Consider the following 27,721-nt stretch of genomic DNA (forward strand, 5'->3'; position numbering starts at 1 on the left):
TAATTTTTGGGAATAAAACAAACAAGGAAGAAGCATACCCTGGGGCCCATGCCGCTGTGACAAAACTACCCTGATTGCATAATTGGAGGCATCTACTTCGACATCAGAGGGTTTTGCCAGGTTTGGTTGTAGAAAAATGCGTGCTGATGTACACTCTCCCTGTAATTGATCAAAGGCAGACTGGGCTTCCACTGTCCAAGCAAATATAGTATTTTTCCGGAGCAATTGGGATCACCACCTTCGAAAACCCCTTGATGAATCTCTGGTAGAAGTTGGCAAACTGTGGGAAACACTAGATGTCATGGACATTTCTTGGGGCTGCTCAATCCATGATCATGGTGTCATGGATCCACAGAATCAGTGCTATGCCCTCAGCTTTGGAACAGTCTCTAGGAAGAATCCCTTCAGTGTTCCAGACCCCCTTGAGGTCTCACTCCTCCTCCATGGTAAGCCACGCTGCTTCACGGCCTCTGTAGGCTGGACCTCTAGGCCTTCAGCATTCCTGCTTCACACCGTGAGCTCTGTTCAGTGAGTCCAGCTGAGAAAGAGTCCTGGTAGAGACTCATACACTCTTCAGGGGTTAATGCACCCCAGCAAGGATTTGCAGTGACACTCAAACAGCTTTGTCAATGCAGGAGGGTTTATTAGTCAACTGAAACACAGCATGGGAAGTCCTGAGGTCAGCACAGAGAAATGAAGGTCAAAGCAAAGGCTATTCTGGTTAGCCCTGAGCCCAGCCAAGCTGTAGTGTTCAAGCTGTGTGCGTCTCTGTCTGACCGTCTTGGTCAGTTCCCAGGTGAGAGCCCCAACTCCTTCCAGCAGCCAGCTCTTATTCCCCTTCTTACACCTTCCCAGTCCTTTGTTCTCTAGCTGGGGAATTATGCTCAGCTTCCCTGAGGAGAGTGGGGGAAATCAATATCCCTGCAGGTTGTTGGTTGCTAGGTGTCAATGTCCTAGTGATTGGATCTGCCATTGTTTTCTCAGATGCTCCATTCATGCAGGGACTAAGGCACAGATAGCTAGACAACATTCATACCTATGGCTCTTAGGAGCAAACAGTCCTTGCCCACCCACTGGGAAACAATTTAGCATATAGGGGAAACTGAGGAATACATGGCATTCATAAAAATATTACAGAAAATTCCCACTTCGTCACAACTGGACAGTCTTTGAGGATCCATACCTGTTCTGTCAGGGAAAATGGTATGTAGCCTAAGAAGTCAACAGAACGGTGGTCAAACTCAGTTCTAAATAAATTGGTTAGTCTCTAAGGTGCCACAAGTACTCCTTTTCTTTTTGCGAATACAGACTAACACGGCTGTTACTCTGAAACCCTTACAGGCTGTTTGCTCAGAGGTGCGTGTGTACCAGGAGGATATGATGATCGTGGCGGGCCTGGTTTTTCTGACAAATTTGGTCTTACAACACTTATAAAAATGTCATTGACAAAGTGCTGGAACATGGCTGGGGCATTGGAGAGATCGAAAGGCAAAACTAGGTACTCAAAATGACCATAAGGTGTGAAATGCAATTTTCCATTTGTTGCCCTCCCGTATGTGGACTAGATTGCAAGCGGCACTAAGTCGAGCTTGATAAATACCTCAACAGAATCTACCCTTTCCAACAAAGGCAAGGGTTACTTGTTCTTGATAGGTTTCAGAGTAGCAGCCGTGTTAGTCTGTATTCACAAAAGAAAAGGAGTACTTGTGGCACCTTAGAGACTAATGAAGTGAGCTATAGCTCACAAAAGCTTATGCTCAAATAAATTTGTTAGTCTCTAAGGTGCCACAAGTCCTCCTTTTCTTTTGTTCTTGATAGTGATTCTGTTCAGTACAGGTAACCTACACAAAGACGCAAGGAGCTGTCCTTGTTTTTAAATGAACAAAACAGAGGCTCCAGCAGGAGGCATGGAAGGACAAATGAAATTTTTTGCTAGATTCTCATCCAGGTATTCTCCTAAGACCCTGAGTTCTGGTTCCATTAAGGGTAAAATCCATCCAAATGGAATTCTGACACCGGCTAGGTCACAGAGTCTATGCAGGGTAAGATGTCAGCATTTCTTTGGTCAAATACGTCAATAAAATTGTGGTGTTTTGCAAGCATTAGTGAACTCTTGCTTCCTTGAATCTGTTGAACACAGAAGGCCATGGCCTTTTCCATGCCCCTTTTTGTTTTCTGGGCACGCGACGTGGCTAGGCACAGTTGCCGGCAGTGCACCGGACCCTCGCTAGAACGCAGGATTTGGGATCCATGCGCAGTACTGTGTTATAGCGGGGACCTCGTCAAAAGGAATTGCAATTAAAGTAATTACATTTGGGATCCACGGCTGCGACCGCATTATATGCGAATTCACGCTATATAGACGCACGTTCTAGCAAGGGTCCTCAGTAGCTTGACTTGAATCATATCTATTGTGTCTTGCAAGATATGTTTGGATCATGCACTGAGAGCCAGGGAATGCAGAGCACGATGGAATTGAAATTGAACTGCAGAATTTCCATATGGTCTTGGATTTTGAGCTGGAGGAATGCGGTTTGATGTGTGACTGGACCTGAGAACAGCATGCTGCCATCAGTTGACTCCACTCGGTCTGAGGTGATACTGCTACTATGGGATTCTTCCACACTGGCCAACCCTGCATCCATAAAATTACTAGAAGCCCTGGAATTCAGTATCACGTAGTCAGGATGCAGAGACGGAGCAAGACCTGCAGATGTGGAAAGTGGCAGTTTGCGGCTGCCAAGATACATGATGGCAGAAGAGAGGGCTTGTGCGGAACACTTGATTCCATAGTTGCGTAAAGCTGTGACCCTTCTAATGGGGCTGGATTTGGTCATTTCCCAGATTTGCCAAAGGCCTGGGTTTACTGGGGCACTCAGTGGCAAAGGAGCTTTATCCATCCAGTATAGGCAAAGACTGTTTCACCCATGTAGTGCCGCCTTGTTGCATCAGTCTGCACAGGCTCTGGTTTTGGAGCAGTTCATGCGGATGGCCATAATGGAGCAGGGCTTTGCTGAGGTTGCAGGCATGCCATCTTTTCGTGGAGTCACTGAAATGACTCTTGATCCAATGCAAAATTTAATACGAGTTCAGAATAGTGGGGGTTTGACCTAGACCAGTTCATCTTCTACATCATCGTTCAGACCCTGGCAGAAATGGTAGATCTGGCCTGCCTCATTCCTTGATGTACCAGCAACCAGACACTGAAAGGAGACGGCATGTGGCGGGACAGGCCAATGGCCTTGTTTGAGAAACTGCAAGGCAGCTTCAGCAATACGAGTGCTATTCGGATCATCAAATGGGACCAAAATGGTATGAGATTAATTCATTGAAATTAGTAAGGATCAGGCTTGCCTGTTCCAGAAGTGGCGAGGCCCATTCTAGGGCTTCACTGATCAATGAACTGAGAAGTCCCATCTTGGTCTGGTCATCAGGATACATTGCAGAATGCATCCAGTACAAAAAGCAGCTTTGGTTAATAACAGCACAGAATTTCTGGCATCTGCGATCAAATCTTTCTGGCAGTGGAACCTTTGGGCCATGTCCCAGAGGGACTGTTGCCGGCAGTACTGGATCTGCTGGGATTTGGGAGCAGAGGGAATTGTTTTCCTGTTGCAGTTGGGCAAGTTGACCCTGAAGGTTGCGGACCAACTGCAAGGGGTTTCCATTTTGGTCACTCGATGTGAGCATGTCGGGGAGCAGTCTGCTCAAAAGGTCAGCACACCTGGGAGACCTGCCATGGCTTGATCATGAATAGATGAAGGCTGGAGTAGGAGTGGAGATAGGCACAGGTTGAAACGGGCAGGAACAGGTTGGCAGGGAGCAGTCTGTCAGAACTACCAACAAAGTAGTGACATGGAGCGGACTGGAGTGACTGCTTTCATTAGGAGCCTATATACCTGCGTGGTGGTCACCTGGTTAGACCTTTGCTTGTGATTTGGTTGGGTCTTAGGCCTTGCAGATAATTATCTCAAATGACTCATCAGTCTCAGAGCGCTCATCACGAGTGATATCCATCTGATACATTCACTTATGCTACTTCTTTGACCACCTAAAATACACGGTATGTCTTCATTGCAGAGTTAACTTGGGTGATTGGCACTCAGGCCTGAGCACTGGGATAGTCTAACCTGGGTGTGAATCAGCCACACTTCAAAGCCAGACCCGAGCGGCTGTGTCTTCACTAGGGCTGCACTCACCTCTGTGATGTCAGGGCTTCTGGAGACACATCCCATGGTTCTTTGTGCTGCAATGAGCTGAGATGCTCTGTAGCTTTTTTGTCAGTGAATCCTGGGAAAAGGTATCTGCCCTTCTGGGCTCATGGGGGGAATTGTAGGAAGGTGTTGGAGGTTCATCAGCGCTCAAGTGATTTAGCCTGCGTCCTCACTGTAAAGTGGGCAGGTTACTAACCCAAGTGAAAACCCCAGATGAGTCAGTTAGCTCAGACTGAAAGCACTACTAATTCGGATCAGATGTTTGTTTATGGAAAGGATTGGGGTTAGAGGCAACACCTGGGTAAGAGTAGCACTCCTAGCCATTTTAGGTTAAAGAGCCACAAGCCTGGTCTGTCACCTATTTCTCACCTGGAAATGCTCTGTACTGCTATAACTCATTATGCTAGACCTTTGTGAATGCCAGGGACCCTTGATATTGGCTCTTTCGCTCGGATTCTGGACAGGTGTGCTTCTGGTAGTAACATTATTTCTCTGTGCAAGGAGAGTTACAGTAACTGTTCTCTTATATTTTACAGAAATATACTTGATTCTGATAATTACAGTCCTATACCCGTAGCTAATGAAGAACTTTATAAGAAGATAATAGGACAGTTTCCATTCCAGGATCCAGAGCTGGAAAAGGTAAGGAAGCCTCTAAAAGGGGACCCTGTTGGGATACCCTTAAGAAACTAGTTACTAACAACACCAAAGATTATTAAAATGGAAATAATTTTTAAAAAAATCACTTGTATTTTTCATGGTTTACGTGTTCCGGGCTTAGGCGAAGAGAGCAGACTTGTCAGTGTCTAGTCAATTTCCCTTTTGCATCATTGTGCTAGCTAACAGTTCTGCAATGCTTGCAATGCGTGGGAATGTTTGTTTTTTAAAAGTTTGTTTCCATCGGAATTTCATTTTGATTTTATGGAAGCGTTTCTATTGACTTGGTTTATTTTAATTTCTTCAGAATTTTAAAATATAACGATACCTTCAGTTTTATAAAAGCTTGGTCTTCACAAAACTCTAAAAGTAGGGTCAGACTTGACCTGAACAGTGTCACAGTGTCTCTTTAAACCATGCTTGGCTTGCGCTCAGCCTCTGGCAAATGTATGCTCCCGGCCTGGTGAGTGTAATTACAAACTGGGTTGCGGGGGGAAGGAGTTCAATCCAAGTTAGGTGTTTGGGCATTAATTCCCCCCTTCCCATTCCCCATCTGTTCGGCATCCAGTTTCTTCACCATTGTGCTCTGGACCCTTGGGCCCTGTCTAGGCTATGGCTGAAGCCAAGCTAGTAAGAGTCTGATTTGAAGGACATGACCTCTGCTTCCTCCCTGCTATTGATGTTGTAAGCCAGTGCCTGCCTGAGGCAGAAACAGTAAGAGGTGACAGAGAACAAAATGTCTTGTGCCGTGCATGGTGGTAAATCAGCACTGAGGAGTATTCCAGTATTTTCTTTTTATGAATAAGGGAGCTGGTAATGGGTATGAGTGAGGTGTTCCTCTGACTATTCCCTTCTAGCTGCAGTTTTCTCTCCAGGCCCAATACAATGCTATTTGTGAGTGATTATCTGGTCCTTCACTTGGCTGAAACAGTTGTATAACACACAATAAATGCTGGCTTGTTGTTTCATTGCATAACCTGGCTGAATATTAGAATTGATTTGAAAGCATGGAGCTGGAAAGCAGCTCCTCTAGATTTTGCTGGGAGTGGTGCTTTTCCCTGTTAAATTTCTGCTGTTGTCCTTATTTTAATTCTTTTCTGTATTTTACAGCAACCGTTTCCAAAGAAGTTCCCCTTTTCTGAGTTTGTGCCTAAAGTTTACAATCAGATTAAAGAATTCATCTATGCCTGTCTAAAGTTCTCAGAAGATCTTCATCTGAGGTACAGTATGCAATACTGATGATTGTTCATGTAAATATGATAACTTTGCAATTTATATAGCTCCTTTCACTGCAGGATGTCAAAACACTTCATAAACATTCATTTTCTCCTTAATCCTCCATGGCAGTACTAATATTTGGGGGTAGTCCCTCCTTGCCAGAGGACAGAGATGGTACACTCCTTTTTAGTGGAGTGATATCCCATTCACATAAGGGGCTTGCCAGCTCTTGAAGAACAGCTGTGGCTGTTTCCAGCTGGTGGAGAGCGCAGTATCTTGCCAGCTGCATAAAAAAATCAGAGGACTAGGGTCTGTTCCCTCTGTGATTCCTCTGAGTTCTTCATACAACACAGCTGAGCCCAGCCATCCCTGACAAAGGTAATGATGGTCTTTTGCCCACCAGAGCAAAGGCTGGTGGGACTTCATAGTATGGGCACAGCATGGCAATCTCACATAGGGCTCCCTGGAGCACCTCCAGAGAAGGTTCTGGAACAGCTGTTGTTAAGCGCTAACTGTTAAGGGATCCTCCTTCCGAGATTACTCCAATGGTAGGAAGTGTAGGCAGTATGTGGCCTCCAACAGGTCTCTTCCCCTACTTCAGGAACTCAAGGATAAGCGAGGCACCACCCCACTGGGTCCACCCAGTGTTCTTGGGCCCCTCTTGGACCCAAGGTCATGTCACAACACAAGGGCCTACCTCCTGAAAACTCTGCCTTCCCAAGCCTCTCGCTTACTCTCCTCCAGGGGACACCCTCCCATACCTATGGAGTTGACCAGCTAGCTTCCTCCTCTGACTCGTTTCCCTTTTTTTTTGTTTCCACCACTCACCCTCCATGCTCTCCAAAGAAGCTTATAATGACAAGCTCTGTGCTATCAAAACCAGAAGTGTGTGTCACCATCTTGGTCCAGCAGCACATGTACACAATGAGGGAATAGCAGCAAGTCCTCCACCCCCTTTCCTGCCCATCAGCGTCACCTAGGGCAGCATATACCAGTGCATGTCCATGCTCACCCGTTCCTCTTCCCTTAATTAAGTTGTACATCCAGCAGCCTCTCCTCTCCTCCCCTTTCCAGTTTGGAAAAGGTACTTGCTAACAGATCCACTCAGCAAAGAGAGTCTGCTCTAAAGCATATCTCGGAAACATCAGATATCACCGTCCAGGGATCTAGCTACTCAACCTGTTCAACTAGGGCAGTACTTATATAGACAGCCATCATGGAGACTGAGTACAGGACTCCAAAGCTAAAAGCTTGGGCCTCTATCATGTGAGCTAACGGAGAAACTTCTCTAGCTGGTAACTTGAGTAAACTCATATGAATTACATGAAACCATCCTAGAGAAGAACTTTCAGAGTTTCACCTGGCTTTGGTGAACCAACAAGCACCTTATACATAGGGTCTGACATCATCAAAAAGATTCAAAATTCTCCACCTTCTGGAGGGAGGAGCTATACCCAAGAGTCTAGATTTGCAGAAAATGTCCCAGTGAATGGGGGAAAAAAAAAAAAAGGGTCAAATAGGAGAAGTTTCCCATTCAAGCCTCCCAGCACCCCAGTGAGGAAGGTAAGTAGTAGTTATGCCAATTCTAAACTAAGACCAGAGTGATCAAGAAACATGCCCAGGGTCACAAAATGTTACAGTTCCAGAGTCAGGAATAAAACTCCACCCCATAGTTCTCTGATCTAACTACTGGATCACATGCACTCTAAGCTGAATACTCAGTTGCTGTCAGAACATGTTTTCCTTGAGCTCTGTGGTTTTGGAAGACTCGACTTCTCCCAAACAAGTTGTGTCTCCGTTTTTTCCATGGGATTTTATAAATAAACAAATGAAATTTGAATCTATTTTTTTAAATATCCTACAAAATTTCTTTGTTTACTATCCTTCCTCCCTGCCCAGGTGCCTTGATGCTGTTTACACAAGTGTTTTTGTGTCTGTGGAAGCCTGGAGAACAATTATACAACCTAGTAATTATAAGTTGGGCCATGCTTACGCACAGTAATATATTTAACTTGCAGAAGGTGCATAAATAAATGGTGAATTCTCACTGGAAGGGCAAGGAAGGGTTCCTTCTTCCCTAATGCCTGTGTACAGTACACAGGTAGCTAGGTGCTGTACAGTATGTGGATGTTTCTGATCTTTGCAGCTTCAAGTACGGGGCACTGCTGGAGGCTGGATATCACACCAGTGGGCTGATCTTTTTACGACAGTGCTATTGGGGATGCCTGCAGGCTAAGTTTTTCCAGAGTCTGTAGAATGCTCTGTAGGGATGGAATAGCTGTCTTTTTTGGTCTGGACTTCAGTTCCTAGAGAAATCACCATTCTCTCTGTGTCCTGTTATGGAAGCTAAGATCCAGTGGCTGCCTTCTGATGGTCAGTCCCAGAGTTTAATCATCTCATGGCAGGATGATCTTATTGGTGGGCCCCACAGGTGTTAACCTGTGGGTTGCCATTAAATATTTAGGCTTCTGAAGCTAGCTTGCCCTCTGCTCTTTTTGTAAAATTGTCCTGTTTCACAGAGCTATCGGATTCATTTAACTCTTCCAGTGGTGCTTCCTTGGAGGCGTGAAGCTAAGTGCTTTGTGCTCTTAACCATTACCGAGATGATTAGGTTTGTCAGAGAATGGAAGAAAGTGTTCTCCTGGGTACTACCTCAGGGGCTCCCCATGGACAAGTTATTAAAATTCCTTTCAACTTCGGAGTTTTCATCCTTTTTTGTGCAGGGTGCGTTTGGGCAAGGGGAAAAGAGTGGAGCTGTTGTGTTTTTTCCATCCAAACATACTGAATATTTCTCTGAAAACCCCTGTTGACACTTTCTTCATTTCACTCTGACAGTTTGAATGAGTTTTTATTAGGAAGTTTGGCTGCAAAGCCAGCAGCAAGTTTTCTTTCTTTCTCTTTCTTCCTCGGTTGTCATTTACCTTGCACCCTGGAGTGATTGGGGTCAGGCTGTCAATCACAGCAGGCATGAAGGTCATGGCTACTGTTATGGGATATGGGACATCACCTATCATTAACATAGACAGTTCTCTTAAGTACTCAGCAGTCTTTTCCTGAAGAATAAACCCTGCGGCAGAAAACATGAGTCATATATTTTTAATTATTATTCTAAACCAGCTCCTTGTATTTGTTGGACAGAAATATTCTCCTTTATAATGAGGTGATTATGAAAGATGTTTAAAATATTTAAAGACCTGTCTTATCTTCAACCGCTTTTCTGGGTGTGCACATTTTTTGTTTTGCTTTATTATTTCAATTTAAAACTTTGTTTTAAAATATTTCTTCATTGGGATGAATCTGAGGCATATTTTAGAGATTCTTCTCTAGTAAGTTAAGAACATAAGAGCGGCCAGACTGAGTCAGACCAAAGGTCCATCCAGCCCAGTGTCCTGTCTGCCAACAGTGGCCAATGCCAAGTGCCCCAGAGGGAGTGAACCTAACAGGTAATGATCAAGTGATCTCCACCCTCTGACAAACAGAGGCTCGGGACACCATTCCTTACCCATCCTGGCAAGTAGCCATTAATGGACTTAGCCTCCATGAATATATCCAGTTCTCTTTTAAACCCTGTTATAGTCCTAGCCTTCACAACCTCCTCAGGCAAGGAGTTACACAGGTTGACTGTTTGCTGTGTGAAGAAGAGCTTCCTTTTATTTGTTTTAAACCTGCTGCCCATTAATTTCATTGGGTGGCCCCTAGTTCTTATATTATGGGAACAAGTAAATAACTTTTCTTTATTCACTTTCTCCACACCACTCATGATTTTATATCTCTATCATATCCCCCCTTAGTCTCCTCTTTTCCAAGCTGAAAAGTCCTAGTCTCTTTAATCTCTCTTCATATGGGACCCGTTCCAAACCCCTAATCATTTTAGTTGCCCTTTTCTGAACCTTTTCTAATGCCAGTATAAGTTGTCTTAAAAAATTTCCACTGGTTTAAAAGATGTCACCATTTCTATTGGAATTTCCCATTTTAAAGATATTCCTTGTTTTTGGAACCAATATAATTTTTCAGACAGGTGGAAACCTTTAAATGTGGCAACCTGTTATCTAACAGGACTTTGATTTTACAAACATAGGGCCCAATCTCTGCAGACATGTAGGGGGCAATTTTTAAAGTGCCCAAGTGGCTTAGGAGCACATCACATTGATGTTATGGGGCTTGAGCTTCTAAATCATGCAGTGCTTGTCTACACTGCCGCCTAAGTCGATGTAAGTTATGTCACTCGGGTGTGAAAAACCCACCTCCCTGAGTGATATAATTTACATCGACTTAAATTGGCATCTGCACTGTGCTATGGCAGCAGGAGATGCTCTCCTGCTGACATAGCTTCCGCCTCTCATTGCGGTGGAATAATTACATCAACAGGAGAACGCTCTCCCCTTGATTTAATGCGTCTTCACCAGACGTGCTAAATCAGCACTACTGCATCAACGGTACCAATTTAGTACGGTAGTGACAACAAGCCCCTAGTCTCTTTTGAAAATCCCGTTCTTAAGCAGCAGGGTAACTTTACTCACAGGTATAGCCCCACTGAAATCAATGTTACTCATGTGCTTAAGTGCTTGTAAGATCTGACCAATATGGAGAACAATACAAGAAATAATCCATTTCATAGAATCATAGAATATCAGGGTTGGAAAGGCCCTCAGGAGGTCAAATAGTCCAACCCCCTGCTCAAAGCAGGGCCAATCCCCAATTTTTGCCCCAAATCCCTAAATGGCCCCCTCAAGGATCGAACTCACAACCCTGGGTTTAGCAGGCCAGTGCTCAAACCACTGAGCTATTCCTACCCCCATACCATTGCATCTAGCCGAGGAGTCCGTATTATTTCGGTCTATAAGTCTGTTTCCAAGTACACTTTTAATACGTGAACACATTGCTCTGTCGGAAAAGGGAGAAAAAGAGCAAATACTACCATGCTGGGCACTAATATAAAAGCCTAAGATGTTCTGTAGCTGGAACTCAACTGAGACCAAACTTTTTAAAAAAACCCCACAAATATATAAATATTACAAATACAGAGGCCTTCCTCTGAGGAGTTTAGCTATAAAGAAAAAAACAGGGCAAATTTTGTATTCCAGGTGACTCGCACAATTGTCTCATTCCTAGATAAGTAGGGCTGGGCATGGCTGGTCAGGAGGGAATCCTATTGGTGGGGTGGTATGGAAAATCCTGTACTGCCGCCTTTCTGCTTACTGCCTGTGCCTGGATTTACCCGCTCTGGGAATAAACAGAGGCCTCCAGGGTTACCAGCACTGTAATCGCTCAGAACTAAAAGGAAAATATGCTGAATGTCCCTATTAGCCAGGGTCACTTAGCACTTACCCACCCTAAAAATGAACGGGGGGTGTGTGATGCCTCCAGATGCCATTCTGCAACTGAGCCACTTTGAGATGCCACTGTGGTCGGTGCAGTGTAAGAACCTGAATAGAATAGAAACCCTACTTGAATTTAGAGTCTACCCACAAGGGAGTCATGTAAATGGATCTTGTATAGCATGTGGAATATTTTAAGTGTTATTACTAATAATAGACTCTTATTTCTGTGGGGCTCAAAACCCAAAGGTCTTCCAGCAACCTTAACCAAAATATAACTAAAACTGAAGTATTCGAACAGGCAGTGTTGCCAACTATCTAAATGACAGTTAGAATTTCGAAATTGTACCATATTCCATACTAACAACCCATCACTTACCTTATTTGTGTCACAAATTGATGAATTCATGCATCAAAGGAGGAACTGGAGCCAGACAGCATAATATTAGGGGACTGAAAAAGAAAGAACGGTTAGTTTTGAAATGCTTTGAAGATGTAAAGCACTGTGTAAGTGCTAAGCATTGGTATTAAGAATTAGTTGTTCATGTACTAAAGGCTTATGTTGAAATGTCATTGCTGGCTTTAAGGGTGAATTTAGTGATGATACTAAACCATCCATTTTCAAAGCATTTTTCATATTCCAGCTAGCTCGAGGAAAGTGGTGTAATGACCCTCTTGCAGAAAGTATCATCCTTGCCAAAGCATTGTGAATGTGCTGCTAGGATCATAGTTTCAACGATCCCAAGGCCAGGAGGGACCATTGTGATTGTCTAGTCTGACCTCCTGCATAACAACAGGCCAGAGAACTTCCCCAAAATATTTTTTGAACAGAGCATATTTTTATAAAAACCATCCAGTCTTGATTTAAAAATTGCCAGTGTTGGAAAATGCGCCATGACCCTTGGTAAATTGTTCCATTGATTAATTATCTTCACTGTTAAAAAATTGTGCCTTATTTCCAGTCTACATTTGTCTAGCTTCAACTTACAACCACTGGATCTTGTTAAACCTTTGTTAGATTGAAAAGGTCATTATCAAATATTAGTTCCCCGTGTAGGTACTTACAGACTATGGTCAGGTTGCCCCTTAACCTTCTCTTTGTTACACTTAAGGATATCAATCTGTTTAGCTTATCACTATAAGGTGTGTTATCGAATCCTTTAATCATTCTCATTCCTTTTCTCTGAATCTTCTCCAATTTATCGAAATCCTTTTGGGAAATATATGCGTAGAGATGATGCCCAAATTGCTGGACCCCTAAATCCTGATGACAGGGCCATATTTTAACTAAATGATGAACTTTCATATAGTGCACAACTTACATGTTGGCTAAGTTGTTTAAATAATAAAAGTGGGTGTAATTAATTTTAAAAAGCGCTTTTCCCCATCCTCACCTTCTCTAGCTAGATCTCCTAAAACAGCAAAACAGGTTATGTTCAAAGTAAACAGAAAACCGACCCTGTCATCCAAATTCGTTACAGTATTTACTCTGGCAAAATATTCTCATATCAATACAGTTTCCACTAATCACAAGCCTACAGAATGGCCTCCATGTAGGTTTCCAGAAGACATCTGCTGTGCAAAGCAACAAGAACAGAGGTGTGGGAAGTTCGCTTTCCTGCTTGCATGCAAGTTGAGCAGCTCATGTCTAGTCGTAACATGGCCCCTTGTTTGCAGGGATTCAGCCAGGTGACTCTAATGGGAGCTCACGGGCAAGAAGCCCTCTCTAAAATCTCATTTCTACCAGCTTGCCACCCACCACTACCCTCAACTTGCATTCAGTGATTAAAAATATGAGAAATTAATGCTGGAACCAACAAGAAGCTGCCTAACTTCAGCAATCGAAATGAAATGGCTTTTGTGTCACCCTCAGCCCTTCAAGCTATATGCTGTACTCTCTACTGCAGAACTGGAATTAATTTGCAAACTGGACACCATTAAATTAGGCTTGAATAAAGACTGGGAGTGGATGAGTCATTACACAAACTAAAAACTATTTCTCCATGCTAAATTTTCTCCTACTGTTACTCTCACCTTCTTGTCAAGTGTTTGAAATGGGCCATCCTGATTATCACTACAAAAGTTTTTTTCTCCTGCTGATAATAACCCACCTTAATTGATTAGTGTCGTTAGAGTTGGTATGGCAACCCCCATTTTTTCATGTTCTCTGTGTCTCTCTCTCTATCTATCTATCTACTGTATTTTCCACTGCATGCATCTGATGAAGTGGATTTTAGCCCACGAAAGCTTATGCCCAAATAAATTTTAGTCTCTAAGGTGCCACAAGTACTTCTCGTTCTTTTTTCTCTTATCAGTGTGTAAAGAGCCTGTCACACCTACAAAACCTAAAAACTAAGACGCAGATTTCATGATTACTTTGTGTAATTCACCAGAGGGACAAAGGGCTTATGGTCAAAACATTGCTGCAGACTTATGTAGATTGTTGACCAGTTTTTCAACCCTTCTGAATGTGGTTTTTCACCTCTCTCCCCACAATCTCTGCAAGCCCTTCTCCATGCATAGTGTCCCCTCTGGTCTGCTCTGACACTGAAGACCAGCTGTGCATCCCACCGCTGCCAGGAAAGTTTTAGGGGGAGGGATAGCTTGGTGGTTTGAGCATTGGCCTGCTAAACCCAGGGTTGTGAGTTCAATCCTTGAGGGGGCCATTTAGGGATTTGGGGCAAAAATTGGGGATTGGTCCTGCTTTGAGCAGGGTGTTGGACTAAATGACCTCCTGAGGGCCCTTCCATCCCTGATATTCTATGATTCTGTGGTAACAGGATGGGCAGGGATGGTGTCCCTGGCCTCTGTTTGCCAGAAGCTGGGAAAGGATGACGGGGGATGGATCACTTGATGATTACCTGTTCTGGTCATTCCCTCTGGAGCATCTGGCATTGGCCACTGTCAGAAGACAGAATACTGGGCTAGATGGACCTTTGATCTGACCCAGTATGGCCATTCTTATGTTCTTATTAACATGGGACATCATGATAAAGAAAGCTGGTGATCCTCTGTACCAACAGTTAACTTTGTATTGTGTAATGTAGTGGCTTTATTTAACCCCTCTGCTTTTACCATTTGTGAATTTTCCCTGGGGTGGCTCATATTATGATAGTTATATTTAATCTTTGTATTGTGTGGTGTACAGGACCACAAGTAGCTTTGGATGGGAGGAGATGGGGAACACTTTATAAATAAAATGTACATCTGTGACAGAGGATCCAAGCATACTACAAAGAACCAGAGATAGAGATGGACCTGAAACAAGAAGTTGGTGTCCGGATCCAAATGTCCCTAGGGTTTTGGTTCTGTCCCGTCTCTAACAAACCCAAAGTACAACATAATAAAAATCAAATAAAACTAGAAGGAGTTGAAGAATCAGAGCAAGTGTGCCAGACAGGGACACACGTTGAGGCTTCAGCTAGTAGTGTTTAGTTTAAAATGGAACTTAGCAACTGTCATCAAGAGTCAATTCCTGTAAGGTACACTGACTGTTCAGTGCTCCCGTAGAAGTCAGTAGCAGATAAAGGTGCTCAGCACCTGGCAGGATCAGTGCCCAAAAGAGCAGATCCTGATTGGCATTAACCAGAAGAGATAAAATGGTTACCGGTGCAGAGGTGGTCAGCCTGCAATGACAAAGCAGTGTGTTGGTGGGTACAGGTATTGGAGAGTGGCTTTTGTGAGCAAAGATACTTATGCTAGCTTTCTTTCCTTCTTGGGGAAGATAAATAAGAACAGAGTCTCCTTTATCTCACTGAAGTAAGAGCAGCTGTGCCCAAAAATTACATCATTTGGATTGGGAGTTCTGGGATGAGAGAAGGCCTGCTGGGCCCATCAGCTTCTACTGCCAGCACAGGCTTCAGTGAGCTGACATGCTCGATAGCAGAGTACAGAGCAAGGCTACCTAGCACACAAGTGGACGGAGATAACTTGAAGGCTTTCTTTTGTTTACCATGTCATTTTCTGCTCTGTAATCTCTCCATTTGTCAGGTAAAATAGGGTAAGGAGCCAAAGGTCACAGGGTTGATTTACCAGGAGCCCTAAAGTTATTAATGTTTCTGAACCTTCCAGTTTGAGATTTTCTTCACCAGCAGCCGCCTGTCATCCTGCTCTCGGAGATAAAGGCCATGTTGTTGCAGGCCTAATGTGATGCCGATGATAGATCAAAGGAGCCAGCATTTCAGTCACTTTCCAAAACCTACTTCAAAAAGAAAAGATTACACCTAACTGGAGTGTGGGGGGAGGGAGAACAGGACTTCTTGGGAGGGGAGCTTCCCAGCAGCTGTTAAAGTGACCTGCAAAGTGGGGATATTCTTTAATAGCCTTCATATCCCTCTGGTATATTGAAAACACCCACTTAAAAATAAAGCCCAAAGCATACGGACACCATTAAAGTGAATGGACTTTATCAATGTTATGTGTTATAATGGAGTTGTATTAATTTATAAGTGGGTCTGGTTCAGCAAAAATATATGGGTCAGATTTTTCAGAGTAAGCATTTTGTGTGTATAATGACGCCCCCAATCCCATCATCGATAATCAGAAAGGTTTGAAAAGGGGACCTTCAGCACCGAAGACCTCTATCACTTGAACTAAAAGGATAGAGAACAGCCAGTTAGCAGTAACAGGCTGTTCTCTTCTAGTGGGCCAGCCACTGCGGTTGGGTGCACCGCACGCTTTGCCAGTGAGTTACATATATACCCTGGTATGCTTACAAATCAGATCTGTGTTTGTGAAAAGACCTGACTTGCACAAGCATATCAAATATTAGTACATGTAAGTTTAGGCACACCCAACTCTGTGTGTGGGGTTTGTACATGGCCAGCTTTGAAAGTCGAGCCCTGTCGCTCTGTTTCTTGACCCATTACAAAGTCCGTCATTTTAGAAACAAATGTACTTCTGCCCAACACAGACCTAGCATCAATCGCTTTGGTGCAAGTTTAGGTAAAATGCTGATATTGGGAATAATGGAGAACTGTATGCGCTGCAATTGAAAGGACTGCTGCAGTATGGAGGCTGGATGCCTCTCTAATGAGAGGGTTAAAGAAATGGAAAGGTTTCTGCAGCTCTGTTGGAGCAATGGAGTCAGGACATGTTCCCTGATTGCCCCTCTGTCTATGGAACTGACAGGGCTCAAGAAGACAGTGGAGGATGGGGATTGTTGGGGATCTGAGCAACCAGCTCTGTTGAGCGTGGGCAGCTGGGTAGAAGGACTCTAGCCCCCCACAGTCCTGGACTCCTCCGTTTCTCACCATGGCATGATCAACGGCTGTTCTGTCAATTGCTGTCACCTGCTATGCTTCCAGGCTCTGCAGAGTACACAAAGGAGAGTTGATATTGCCTACAGCAATGTTAGCTCTCCACAGCTTCTCCTCAGATCGCAGCCTTGGGCAGGGGGAAGCATTTCTGCTTAGCCACGGTCTCCCTTCTGCCTGCAGCTTTCTCAGTAGGTTTACTCTACCCTGCTTTACTTGGGTGTGGGAAGGAAGCATTGACCCCAATAGGAGAAGAACCAGTTCTAGGGACATTCTCCTAATCACCTGTGGAAATGCACTGTGCTGGCATGTTGTCACTTGTATGACATGAATTGCACGAAAAACAAGCATAGTAGAAAGCATTGGGGAAAAATCTGTTTTTATTTATATTAATATTCAGATATTAAGAAGCTTCACAAAACGTAATACCTATAGTTTAAAAATAAATAAATATAGACACACATGGCACTATTGTAGGGGTGAACATGGGTACCAAGCAGTGCTAACTACCCACAGTTCCCATATGAAATGGGAGCTGGGGGTAGTCAGCACCCTTGCCAATCAGGTGCTGAAGTGAGAGGATGGTCGGTCGAGGCAAGAGGGTGTTAGCCTGCGATTCAGGAGACTTGAGTTAAATTCCCTGCTCTTCCACAGACTCCCGATGTGACACTGGACAAGTCTCTTAATCTGTATCTGTCTCTCCTGGACAATGGTGATAGCACTTCTCTACCTCACAGGGAGTGTTGTGTGGGTAAAGATTGTGAGGTGCTCAGATGCTGAGGCGCTGGGGGCCTTGGATTTTTCACCTGCTTCAAAGAATTGTGCAAATTACTTTTTGAACTCTGTTTTTCAGCTCCACAGAGGTTGACGACATGATTCGAAAATCAACCAACTTGCTGCTGACTCGAATGCTGAGTAACTGTCTGCAGAATGTTATTAAGAGAAGAAACACAGGGCTGACAGAGGTAAAGAGCTCAGTTCCCAGAGCAAATCTAGTCATGGAGGGAGAATGTGTCCCATAATCTAATGTTTGTAGTTCCATTTCAGCTTTCTAGGACACGTCTTTAAAATATAGCAATGGGACCATTATCGTAACCTTAGGTTCTTTGAGAACAATGGGGAGCTGCTGCTTATTGCTGTAATAATTAGTAAGCACTTTATGCTCAGAGAGGAATTTCTCTGCTGCTTTCTCAGTTGTCATTGTCTATCATTTGATGGCCAGTATTCCTTGAATGTTTATAATTCTAGAACACATTTGTATGCTGGCTATTATATTCCTTGTTATAGAAATGAAAAATTTAAATAAGGTAAAACAAACGGCTATCGTTTGTATTACAGCCACAAGTCAGAACTCCAGTGAGTGAATTTGGCAGCATTATGCTAAAAGCCAGGCAAACATGGAGTATAAAACATGGTCTCTGCTCCCAGAGCGCATTTCTTTCCAGATATTTAGAAATAACTTCCCAAACTTTAGGAAAAATGAGGTTTATGGCAGTTACAAAATGTTTGTGAGCCAGTGATTTTATGCTCGTGTACACGGGATTAGTGTCTGACATTTCTATAAATGTGTGTCAACTAAAATTTTAAATCCATTTAATGTGAGTAGATGATAAACTAACTGAGACATGTACAAGTCTTTGTACTGTGCCTAGGCTAATGAATCCTAGTGAGCCCTCCAGGTTCTGCTATCCTAGGAATATTAAATAAAATATGTCTGTATTTAATTGATGTAATTGTATGTGAATTGTGACATGAGACCTGACTAATGCTTATTTACTCTAAGAAATCTGTGGCTGACTTTGCTGTGAAAACCTTTCTTGTGTTTTGGGAACAATTATACATCCAAGGTGTGGATGCATCTAGGGGAATTTCATCACATCAGAACTGGTTTATCCCTGTATGTGCGTTCAATTTTGCAACTGGGATTCACCCTTGCCCTGCTGCCCTCTGGCACAGGGGAGTGTCTCTGATCCTTGGGGGCATATTCCTCCTCTCCTACCCCCCAGGGTGTCCTTGGGAGTAAGGAATGTAGAGCTATGCCCTACCCTATGCATTGGAAAAAAAACATCCTCTGTTGTGAGTATATTTTTAAACCATAGCAATTTGATTCGTGTGACTTTGTGAACAGTGCTTAATAGCTGACTGGTTAACTTACCACAGGAGTCCCTTCAGACTGCTTACCCCCCGCTTAGAGAAGAGCTTGACATGTGGTGTGTGTTCCACTCTGAGGCGTAGGAAAGGTGATGCCAGGAGAAGAAAATAATGTGGTTGAGAGAGTGCTGTGGTGGAGGGTTTGTTCAGCTGCCTTGGCACTGCGTCTCTGGAAGCTGAAGTGGGATTCCACAGGAAATGCCTACAGGTCACGACAGTTCAGACTTAATGACTCCAATTTAAAATAAAGGTCTAATTTGGCAGGAGCTGCCTGCCTACAGTGTTTTGCTTTGGCACTCTTTTCATCTTAAGGCTGGCGTCACCCTCCTGCTCTATACCACTTAGCAACATACAGTTTGAGTAGCCAGTTTCCCCTTTTTTCCATTCTGGTCTAAATGGGTAACTCTTGCCGCCCCATTTTAGTCAGGATAAAGTAGGAAAAGACATTGGCACTGTCTCGAAACTATTTCTCTGTTCTTCACTCCAATGCTCATTCTTATGTAGGACAAATATTGGCCGGTGTTTATAAAATGCTGGTGCATTGCATTTTTCATCTGGGGATCTCGAGCCTTTACGCTGTTTCTTAGAATGTGTCTGAGGGTCACACAGATTGAGTAAAATTTCCAAAAGCTCCCAGGTCACTTAGGAGTCGAGTGCCATTTTCAAAAGTGACTTAGGCACTTAGCTGAAGTGCAGCTTCTAAGAGTAAATCTCTAGTTCCTTCCACAAGTCAGCCCCCTCCTCTTCTATTAACACCCACCCCTGCATCATCTTCCAGACAGCATGTTTGACATTCATGTAGAGAGCCATGTACCAGGGCCACCTGAGGACCTTCCTTATCCTGCTTTTCATTGCTGCCTTTACCTTTTTTCTCAGGGTGGGCTTGAATTACTTCAGACCAGTGGATATTAGCGTTTATTACCAAAGTCTACTCCATATAATTCCAGCCCTTGCCCCTAGAATCATAGAAGATCAGGGTTGGAAGGGACCTCAGGAGGTCATCTAGTCCAACCCCCTGCTCAAAGCAGGACCAGCACTAACTAAACCATCCCAGCCAGGGCTTTGTCAAGCCAGGCCTTAAAAACCTCTAAGGAAGCAGATTCCACCACCTCCCTAGGTAACCCATTGCAGTGCTTCACCACCCTCCTAGTGAAATAGTGTTTCCTAATATTCAACCTAGACCTCCCTCACTGCAACTTGAGACCATTGCTTCCTGTTCTTGTCCCCTCACCCATCCCCATTCCCTTTTGCTTTTTGAAATAGGAGTCATAGAAGTAGTACCTCAGGAGCTCAGAGGGGAGCGTTTCTGTTCTTTCTACTTTCATATTCCCCCAATAAAAGCAGGGATGCATCATGTCCTGGACCTAAGGCAACTGAGCAAATTCATGCACAGACTGTGTCAGAATAGTGATACTAGCTAGCTTCCATCCTCCCCTCTCTGGGAGCTCAGCATTGGTTTGTGTCTCTTGACCTTCAGGATGCTTATTTTCATATAGCAATTCATCCAGTCCATAGAAAATATCTCCAGTTTACAGTGGAACACAACCGCCACTGATACCTTTCAGCCTGTCTGCAGTCCCAAGAGAGTTTACAAAAAGTTTGGTGGCAGTAGTGGAAGTCCGTGTGAGACAGCAAGGTATAACCATGTACCCATTCTAGGACAACTGGCTTCTGAGAGACAAATCCCCCTAGGGTGTATCCAGTGCCCTGTCCACACTCCTCAGCATATTCCATTTTTAGGACTGAGTGTGTATTACAAAGATAAGGTGGGTTAGGTCATATCTTTTATTGGACCAACTTCTGTTTGTGAGAGAGACAAGCTTTCGAGCTTACACAGAGCTCTTCTTCAGATCTGGGAAACCTACTCAGAGTATCACAGCTAAATATAAGGTGGAACAGATTATTTAGCGTAGGTAGTTAACATTTCTAGGGGCCATTCAAGGTGAAGTGGCCCGTTAACATCCCTCCAGTCATAGTTGGGAAAGGAAGGAAAGAGGGGAGAAAGGCAGCTTGTGGGGAATTTAGTGGGTTATAGGTTGTTATAACAAAGCCATAAATCCAGTGTCTCTGTTCAGGCCCTGATATTTAGTGTCTAGCAAAGTTATAAATTTAAACTCCCAGCCTCGTCTTTTGAAGGTGTTGTGCAGGTTTCCTTTGAGGATGAGGACGGATAGGTCAGATATAGAGTGTTTGCTTTGTGAAAAGTGTTCACCCACAGGTGATAGGGCATTTTGTGCACTGATTGAGGTACACCAGGTGTTGTGATGGGAATGTGTAGAATGCATGTATCTTGAAAGGTGAGTTGTGGGAGGTGTTGATCATTGAAGCAGTGGTGATATGTCTGCAGGTTTTGCATTTGTTGTTCTGGCAGGGTTTGGTCTGCTTTGAGTTGGTGTGTCCTGGTCTGTGTGGAGCCTGCTTCTGATTGTGAACTTGAAAAAGTAGGGGGGTTGTTTGAAGGCTGGAAGAGGAGATCCAGGAGGGATTTCTTTCAGGATGTGGTCTCTATCGAGAGTGAGTTGAAATTGTTTAATGATACCCCATATGGGTTCCAGTGTGGGGTGGTAGGTGACAACTAGGGGTGTGCAGTCAGAAGGGGTTATATTTCCATATTAAAGCAGGTTATCTCAGGCTATTTGGGTCATCCCTCATTTCTGTCCATAGAATGTATAGGGGCTCTTCTTGATTCCAAGCTGGAGGCATATCTCCATCGCTACAGGTTTCGAGATCATCACATCCCTAATGTCCAACCTCAGGGGAAACTCTACAACAGCAGCAAGAATCTCTGAGAGACAAGGTGAATGAGGTATCTTTCATTGGGCCAACTTGTGTTGGTGAAAGAGACAAGCTTTTGAGCTTACACAGAGACCTACACTGCAAACATTAAACTATTTGGTCATGTGGCATCCTGCACTTTTGCCAGACTTTGCCTCTGCCTTCTCAGGAGCTGCCTGAGGTCTGTTTTCCAATCAACCAGACATCATAAGCACACTTATCTTGTGGTACGGACTACTCTACTAGCTTTTCTGGACTGTTGGACGACGCCCCAAGATTGTCTGCAAAGAAATATTCTGCACTCCTCCTTCCGCAGTGACCCTGATTACAGATGTCTCCATAGCGGATTGGGGGACCCAGCTAAAACACCTAGATTCAAAGCATATGGTTCTGGAAAGAGTCCCTCCCCCGCATATCCATGTGCTGAAATTCTGGGTGATTTGAACTAGCCTGTGGAATGTTTCTACTGCTTCTGAAAGGAACCATAGTGGTGCAGATCCTGACAGACAACACCTCTACAGTGTTTTATATTAACCGGCAAGTGGGTGCCCTTTCAGTTCCCTCTGTCAAGAACCAATCAAGCCATCTTCATGGGAAAACTTACAAGGCTCTTTACCTACTGGGAGCAAACAACAATTTGGTGTATTACCACAGCAGGCAGTACTCAGCCATTCATCTCAACCATTCATGAGGACTCAGTCACTGAAAGACTCCATGCTCAAACCTGTATTCCACAGATGGGGCTCCCCCATAATTTATCTGTTCACCACCACCAGGAGCAAATGTCCATCATTCTGTTCCAGCGCAGGCTTCTTCCAGGATGCCTTCCGAACCCCTTTGTCTCAACCATCTCTGTGCCTTTGCTCCCATTCCCTTAACACCCAGGGTCATAAGGAAAATGTAGGATGTGGCCACAGTAGTACTCAAAGCCCCTTATTGGTCCAGATAGTATTGGTTCACAGACCTATTGCATCTGTCCACATAGCTAGTGAGAGCTCTCATCGATCTGCTAGATATACGCTCTCAGAATCAAGGACAAATTATCCATCCAAACCCAACATCTTTACATCTGATAGGTTGGAAGTTTAGTGTCTGAGCACTACAGACCGGGATTGCTCTGCACAGGTCCAAGAAAATTCTAATGTAGAGCAGGAAGCCCTCTTAAGACAAGATCAGTCTACCGTTCAAAGTGGAAAGGTTTTCCCATCTGGGCTTCATCACATGGTCTCATCCCTTTAAACCCTAGTCCCAGGATTTTGGACTACATCTTCTTAAGCTATCAGGCCTCACCATTAATTCTGTCAGGGTCCACTTAGGTACAATTCCACTGGTTTGAGAGTCCACTTCTGCCTGGGACTTTAATGTAGTTCTTATGGGCCTCATGGAACTCCCCAGTGAACTCTTATCCAAGTACTCTCTACACCATTTAATTCTCAAAACCACTTTTGTGATGGCTGTCCCCTCTATAAGATTTAAACATCTTATAGACTTTCAGGCCAGAAGGAACCATCATGATCATCTAGTCTGACCTCCTGCACATTGCAGCTCACAGAACCCCACCCACCCACTCCTGTAATAGTCCCATAACCTCTGGCTAAGTTACTGAAGTCTTCAGATCATGGTTTAAAGACTTCAATTTACAGAGAATTCACCATTTACACTATTTTAAACCTTCAAGTGAATGGTGCCCCGTCCTGCAGAGGAAGCATCAGTAGCAGATACCCCTTCCGCTCTTTTCCACAAGATAAGGTGTGCGGAGACCTCATCAGAACTTTCTTACCAAAGTGGTGTCTGATTTTCATTTAAAGCAAACCAGCAGCTTCGCTGTTCTCTTTTCCCAAACCACATTCAGACCTGCGAAAAATCAAGTTCCATACTTCAGATGTTTCCAGAGCCCTTCTTTATCAGTTAGACAGGACCAAGCCATTCAGGAAATTATCACATTTTTTTGTGGCATTGGAGAAGGCTGTGAAAGGTCAAGCCATCTCTTTCCGGATATTATCCAAGTGGATCACCCAGTACATCACCATTTGTTACCAACTAACAGATATGCCCCTCTCCTCAGGCGGCATCAGGGCCCACTCAACTAGAGACCATACAATTTCTTCTACATGCCTAATAAATGTTCCTATATCAGAGTTCTGCAGGGCTCACATACAATTTAGTTCATGCCTTTACCAAGCATTATGCCCTGGATTTAGCAACTAGGCCAGATGCCAAATTCAGGAGAGCCGTTCTGCAATACTTATTTAGTTAGCTGTAGTAGGACTCCTCAGACCTGTGTCCAGTTAATCTAGGAACAGCTAACTAGTTGTCATAAGTAGGATCAACATGGACAAAGACTCAAAAAAGAAAGGCCATTTACATAATGGTAACTGTCAATCTCCAAGGTGTTTAACGCATGTGGACTTCACAGCTGCTCTCCATCCCATCAGCTTCATTATCCAGCTCTCTGGGATTTTGAATTAGCAATGAATCAAAGAGATGGTCAGGGCCACTCTTCTTAGAGGCTCTTGGGTGAGGGGGCACGAGGACATGCAGGACACAATCACAGCCCCAGTGGATAGTGTTGGTCAAAAGATTCCGATCTTGCATGCATGAAGTGCATGTGCACCATAAGAAGGATCCACACCAACAAAATATCTCAAAGAATCACAGTTAATGTAAGGTAAGTACCAGGTCAGGTTGTAGAAATGTTTTTTGTAGGAACGTGGTGGAGGCCTGTGGGACTGAGCCTGGTAAATTGAAATGTCTTCTCACTTTGATATACCATATAAATACTAAGCGGACTGCATTGGAGACAATGAACCCACCCTTCTTGTTGATTTACGCAGCACTGATTAAAAGCATGTGTGCTTTGATCTCCCACCAAGAGACAAAGGACCATGGGGCAGCCATTAGTAGTAAAGAGGGGGATTAAGCAAATGCATAACAGGGACACAAGGGATTACAGAACTACAGAGAAAAGAACTATCATTTGTTTAATTTGGACAACCAGATTTGAAAAGCCTCACCACTACAGATTCAAGGAAGAAAGGAGTTGACTATAAGGAACCAGTGTGTGTGGAAACCAGAGAGTAAGCTTGCCACTTCATAAGCACTCGAGGGAAGAGACACAGGGAGCATTCTCCATGTCTGGAAGCAGATGAGGATGGGCAGATTGTGTTACCAGAGGGAAGAGGACCAGGAGGAATTCTGCATAGCTAGAAGAATCCAATCCTTAGTAGGTCCTCAGTGTGGAATCTGCAGAAAATATCTCTGAAGATCCAGCTGGCTGAATGGAAAGGAAAGTAGATGGAATGTACCTGGGGATGGCTGCTCAGCCCAACCCACTGGACAGTCAGACGTGCCCAGAAAGAGATCTCCAACTGTCCAATGAAGACAGACAATCGTTGTTTGGGATTCTGTACTAAGAATGAAAAGAATGTTTTCTGCAAGACCCAGATGGACAATGGAATGGTGTGCTGTCTTCCAGGAGCCAACATATGAGGTGTGACTAAAATTGGGTAAGCTTTTAAAGACAATGGGCAAGGACCCCCTGGCGATGGTGAATAATGACACTACGTGGCAGGATACCTCACAGATAGTAGCTGACTTCCAAGAGCTCAGACAGAAGGATGCTGAAGGAGAAGACTGTCCAAGAGCTCTTCTCTGAGATCCTTCCTGTCCCATGAACAAAGGAGGACACAAGGCAGAAGATTCTGGATGTGAACTGCTGGCTAGGTAAGTGGTGTAAAATTAGAGGGTCTGATTTTGTGGAACATATGTCCATTTTCTGTGGGGAGAATGAGTTATACAGTTTGGATGACTTCTTCCATCTCTGTAAAAGGACAACCAATCTTCTAGGGAGCAGGCTGGCTAAACTAATCAAGAGGGTGTTAAAGTAACAACAAAATGGAAAGAACAAAAGGGAGAACAAATGTGAAATCACTTAGAATAAAATGAAGTTGATGAGACTAAAATTATTTAAATTTATTTGGGCATAAGCTTTCGTGGGCTAAAACCCACTTCATCGGATGCATGTGCATCCGATGAAGTGGGTTTTACCCCACGAAAGCTAATGCCCAAATAAATTTGTTAGTCTCTAAGGTGCCACAAGGACTCCTTCTTTTTGCTGATACAGACTAACACGGCTACCACTCTAAAATTAGTTAAGTCATCAAGGGACATGATGAAGTTATTTACTTGCCTATACACCAATGCTAGAAGCCTAGGTAATAAACAAGAGGAAATGGAATTGCTCATTTATGCACATCTATTCAGCCTAGTTGGTATTACAGAAACTTGGTGTGAAGGTTTGTGTGATTTGAATTGTAAAAATCAATTATTATAACCTAATTATGGGCAAAGGGAGAGAGGGAGTAGCACCCTGTCAAATATGACTTTGCCTATTTCCGAATCATTGGTGCTTGAAAGCAAATGATCTTGAATACTTATAGACCAATGTTCTAAAATTCTACAGCGAACACACATTCTCCTGGTGTCCTAAGTCCAATTCCTTTTCTCTCTGATATGTCACTTTTGAATTCTAATATTCCAGCAAAATGGCACAAATGTCCCAGAAGATATTTTAGCATGACATCGGGGATAAATGGGAAGTTCTTAGACCCTTTCCATTATTGCTTATATCGCATCTGAAATACGAGGCAATTTGTAAGAAGACAGCGTTCCTGTCTGAGAAATGAATGTGAATAAGGAACTAAATAAGTTATTTGCAAAGTTAAATAATTATCTGTGAATGAATCAGAGGCAAAAGCAAGATCAGTTTGCCCTAAACTTGCAATGCTTGAGCTGTATCAACTTCAGGGGATCTTTTGCTAAGGCATTTTATCAGTTGATAGTTAATCATCGAACCATCTGTGGCTTCATTTCTAAATGCCATTGTGTGTTTTTTTGTGAGCTGTTGCTCAAGAATACAGGGTATTTAGGGTTTATTAACAGATACCATGTTAGACCAGAAATATGTTATCTTCTGTAACCCTTTATATTTTAATGGTATTTGAACTGTAGTAAAATGAACAATGAGTTTATAAAATTCATTATAGTCTTTTGTGGTATTAGCAAAAGTCATGGGAAATTACTTTCTCAAGTGTGAGCTTTTATTTAAATTTCATATGTTAAAACAGGACAATCTTTTTTTAGCCTTTAGCAGTGTACAGCACGTTTGTGCAGTGTCCAGCATGATGACAGATCGCCCTGGTTTGGCATCCATTAGTCCGACATACACCTTACTTTAAAAACACAAGCCGCACCTGACACATCTCCTTGCCTTCACAGCTTGTGCAGATTATCATAAATACGACTCACTTGGAGAAATCCTGCAAGTTCCTAGAAGAATTCATAACCAATATCACCAGCGTACTCCCGGAGACTGTCCATACTACCAAACTCTATGGAACTACCACCTTCAAGGTGAGAAAACCATGGTAACCTAGGGATGTTCTGTGGATTGTGTCTGACTGGAGATACACCATGTGTGAGTTGTGCATGGTCCACAAATAAATTTGTGCTGCGAAATGTGTGTGGAAACTTCCACAGTAATCTTTTTGCACATTTTATAAAGTCTGTGCAATCCTTTCAATATGTGTTGTTTTTCAAATTATTTTAATACTGCTTTCTTTAAAAACAAAAAAAAAAAACCATTGACAGCAATTTAGTGTTTATCTTCAACCCTACAGTAACAAAGCGGCAAGGAAAACAATAACAAATGAGTCACTACCAGATTAGTCACATATATATTGTTCCAAAAGGTAGGGTAGAGTTTCTCTCTGTTTGTGCTCCCAGTGCATGTGACCTACGCAAATTCCTTTTTGCTGTAGCATTCTAAAGCCGCAAAACTAAATCATCAATAAGTGTCTGCCACCGCTAAGGCATTTTATCATCCCCTAGTGCCCCTAGCACACAGTCCCTCATACAAGCAAATGGTAGGAAGTATACTACTTCACCAAAAATACATGGATGGGTAAGCTTTCGAGAACACAAATGACAGGTAGGTGAATTTTTCCCAAACAGCAAAGCTGCCCAGGCCTGGGCTTTCTCTGTGAAATGGTGAACTAATATCGATAGGGTTGTAGTACAGGGAAGACCCAACATGCATGATGCTGGAAAAACATCATTGCCGTTTTTTTCATTT

At 43.5% G+C, this 27,721-nt stretch overlaps 1 protein-coding gene across 4 annotated transcripts in view; it reads left to right on the top strand.

Moving 5' to 3' along the window:
- EXOC6B (exocyst complex component 6B) overlaps positions 1-27,721 on the top strand; it is a 449,711-nt gene that overhangs the window by 256,445 nt on the left and 165,545 nt on the right. For all 4 annotated transcript variants that reach the window (XM_077816057.1, XM_077816058.1, XM_077816060.1 and 1 more), the window contains 4 exons: positions 4,751-4,856; positions 5,982-6,091; positions 17,516-17,627; positions 26,866-27,000. In XM_077816057.1, the coding sequence (XP_077672183.1) occupies positions 4,751-4,856; positions 5,982-6,091; positions 17,516-17,627; positions 26,866-27,000 (463 nt within the window). The remainder of the gene's footprint in view (positions 1-4,750; positions 4,857-5,981; positions 6,092-17,515; positions 17,628-26,865; positions 27,001-27,721) is intronic.

This window comes from Eretmochelys imbricata, chromosome 4 (assembly GCF_965152235.1).
Source record: "Eretmochelys imbricata isolate rEreImb1 chromosome 4, rEreImb1.hap1, whole genome shotgun sequence".
NCBI lineage: Eukaryota > Metazoa > Chordata > Testudines > Cheloniidae > Eretmochelys > Eretmochelys imbricata.